This window comes from Entamoeba invadens, assembly GCF_000330505.1.
Source record: "Entamoeba invadens IP1 unplaced genomic scaffold scaff_1105074726617, whole genome shotgun sequence".
Lineage (NCBI taxonomy): Eukaryota > Evosea > Mastigamoebida > Endamoebidae > Entamoeba > Entamoeba invadens.
Window position 1 is genome coordinate 4,979 of NW_004440240.1, and position 1,502 is coordinate 6,480.

Consider the following 1,502-nt stretch of genomic DNA (forward strand, 5'->3'; position numbering starts at 1 on the left):
ACTATTGACTAATATAATTAATTGATAATATCTTAATTAAATATTTTTTTAGTTCAATTTTTAATTTAATATATTGGTATAAAGTATCATTATTTAATATTACATTTTCAAAATTGATAGATATAAAATCAATAATATTTATAGATAAAAATTATTGTGATTGATATAATTTAAGAAGATAATTTGATTAAACATATTAAAAGAGTTTGATGTTAGTAATGTATTTATTATAATTATAATGTAATGTATTTTAAATAAACATCAGGTGATTAATTTGATCATACCCAAAACAATAATGTGTAAAATTACATAAACAAATATAAAAACATTTCAATTATTATTCAATTTTTGAATTAATTAATTTGGTAATATCCAACTTTTCACAATTTTCAAAGCAATTAATTCCAACCACTTTCAAATTATCGACTACAATTTCAGACAATTCGGTGCAATCTTCAAAGCAATAATTTCCAATTTCAATAACATTTTTCATGGTTATAGAACTTAAATTACGACAATATTTAAACATGCTATTTCCAATTTTGGTGATACTTTTGGGTATATTCATTTTCTTCAAGGAATAATCAGATTTAAAACAAGTATTTCCAATATAAGTCACGCTCTCTGGAATTTCTATTTCTTCTAAATTATAGCATGCTGAAAAGCAATCATCCCCAATTGAACAAAGACCATAATTTAGGACAACTTTTGTAAGATAATAACATATAAAAAATGCTCTATTTCTGATGTTTAAAACATGCCTTGGAACTTCACAATAAGTAATTTTTTCGTTGTTACTAAAACAATGCTCTTGAATAATAGAAACATTTTCTGGTATTTCTTCTCCGTATTTTTGACAATCAGTTGATGTGTATAACACACTTTTAAACACAAAATGAGATTTTTTGTATCGTAAAAAAGTGTTATAATCGACTTCATAGTAAATGTTAATTTTGTAAAATTTCTTTTTTTTAATCAATTTATTTTGAGGTTTTGGATCTGAAAAATATTCTTCAGAAGCAAAAAGATCTTCAAAATTAATGAATTTGTTTATTGCAACATCACAATACGAATCGACAAAACTATTCCCGAAATTTTCGTCGGTGCGAAACCATAAATTCAAAGTTTCAACATTTGGAAAAAAGCGAATTGTAGTACTCGTCAAGGGAATAGGATTTGTATGGAAACATTCCATTATCGTTTTATATTTTTTACAAACCATTTGAAGAGACACAAAGTCTGAAATTGTGTTAAAGTACATTGAAATAATTTGTAAATGGTAATTACTTAGTGGTGACATTTTATTTTACGTATTATAAGATTCAAGTTGGAATTTATAAAAAAAAATGATTAAATGTATGAATCTTGACCGAATAATTGAAACCTTTTTTTGTTACCTAAATTAAAAATAAAAGTAATATTGTTTAATTATTGTTATAATTTAAATTAAAATAAATACAATCAGACTTGTTTGAAAATGCAGTCAAAGGCGTCTATTTGTT

The 1,502-nt window shown here is 23.4% G+C and overlaps 1 protein-coding gene across 1 annotated transcript; it reads right to left on the reverse strand.

Moving 5' to 3' along the window:
• Window positions 1–337: 337 nt before the first annotated feature.
• Window positions 338–1,300, reverse strand: EIN_191740 (hypothetical protein; the record flags this gene model as incomplete). The annotated part of the gene is made up of 1 exon (XM_004255388.1): window positions 338–1,300. One exon carries the CDS (start codon window positions 1,298–1,300, stop codon window positions 338–340), a length of 963 nt encoding a protein of 320 aa, XP_004255436.1.
• Between the last annotated feature and the right edge of the window lie 202 nt (window positions 1,301–1,502).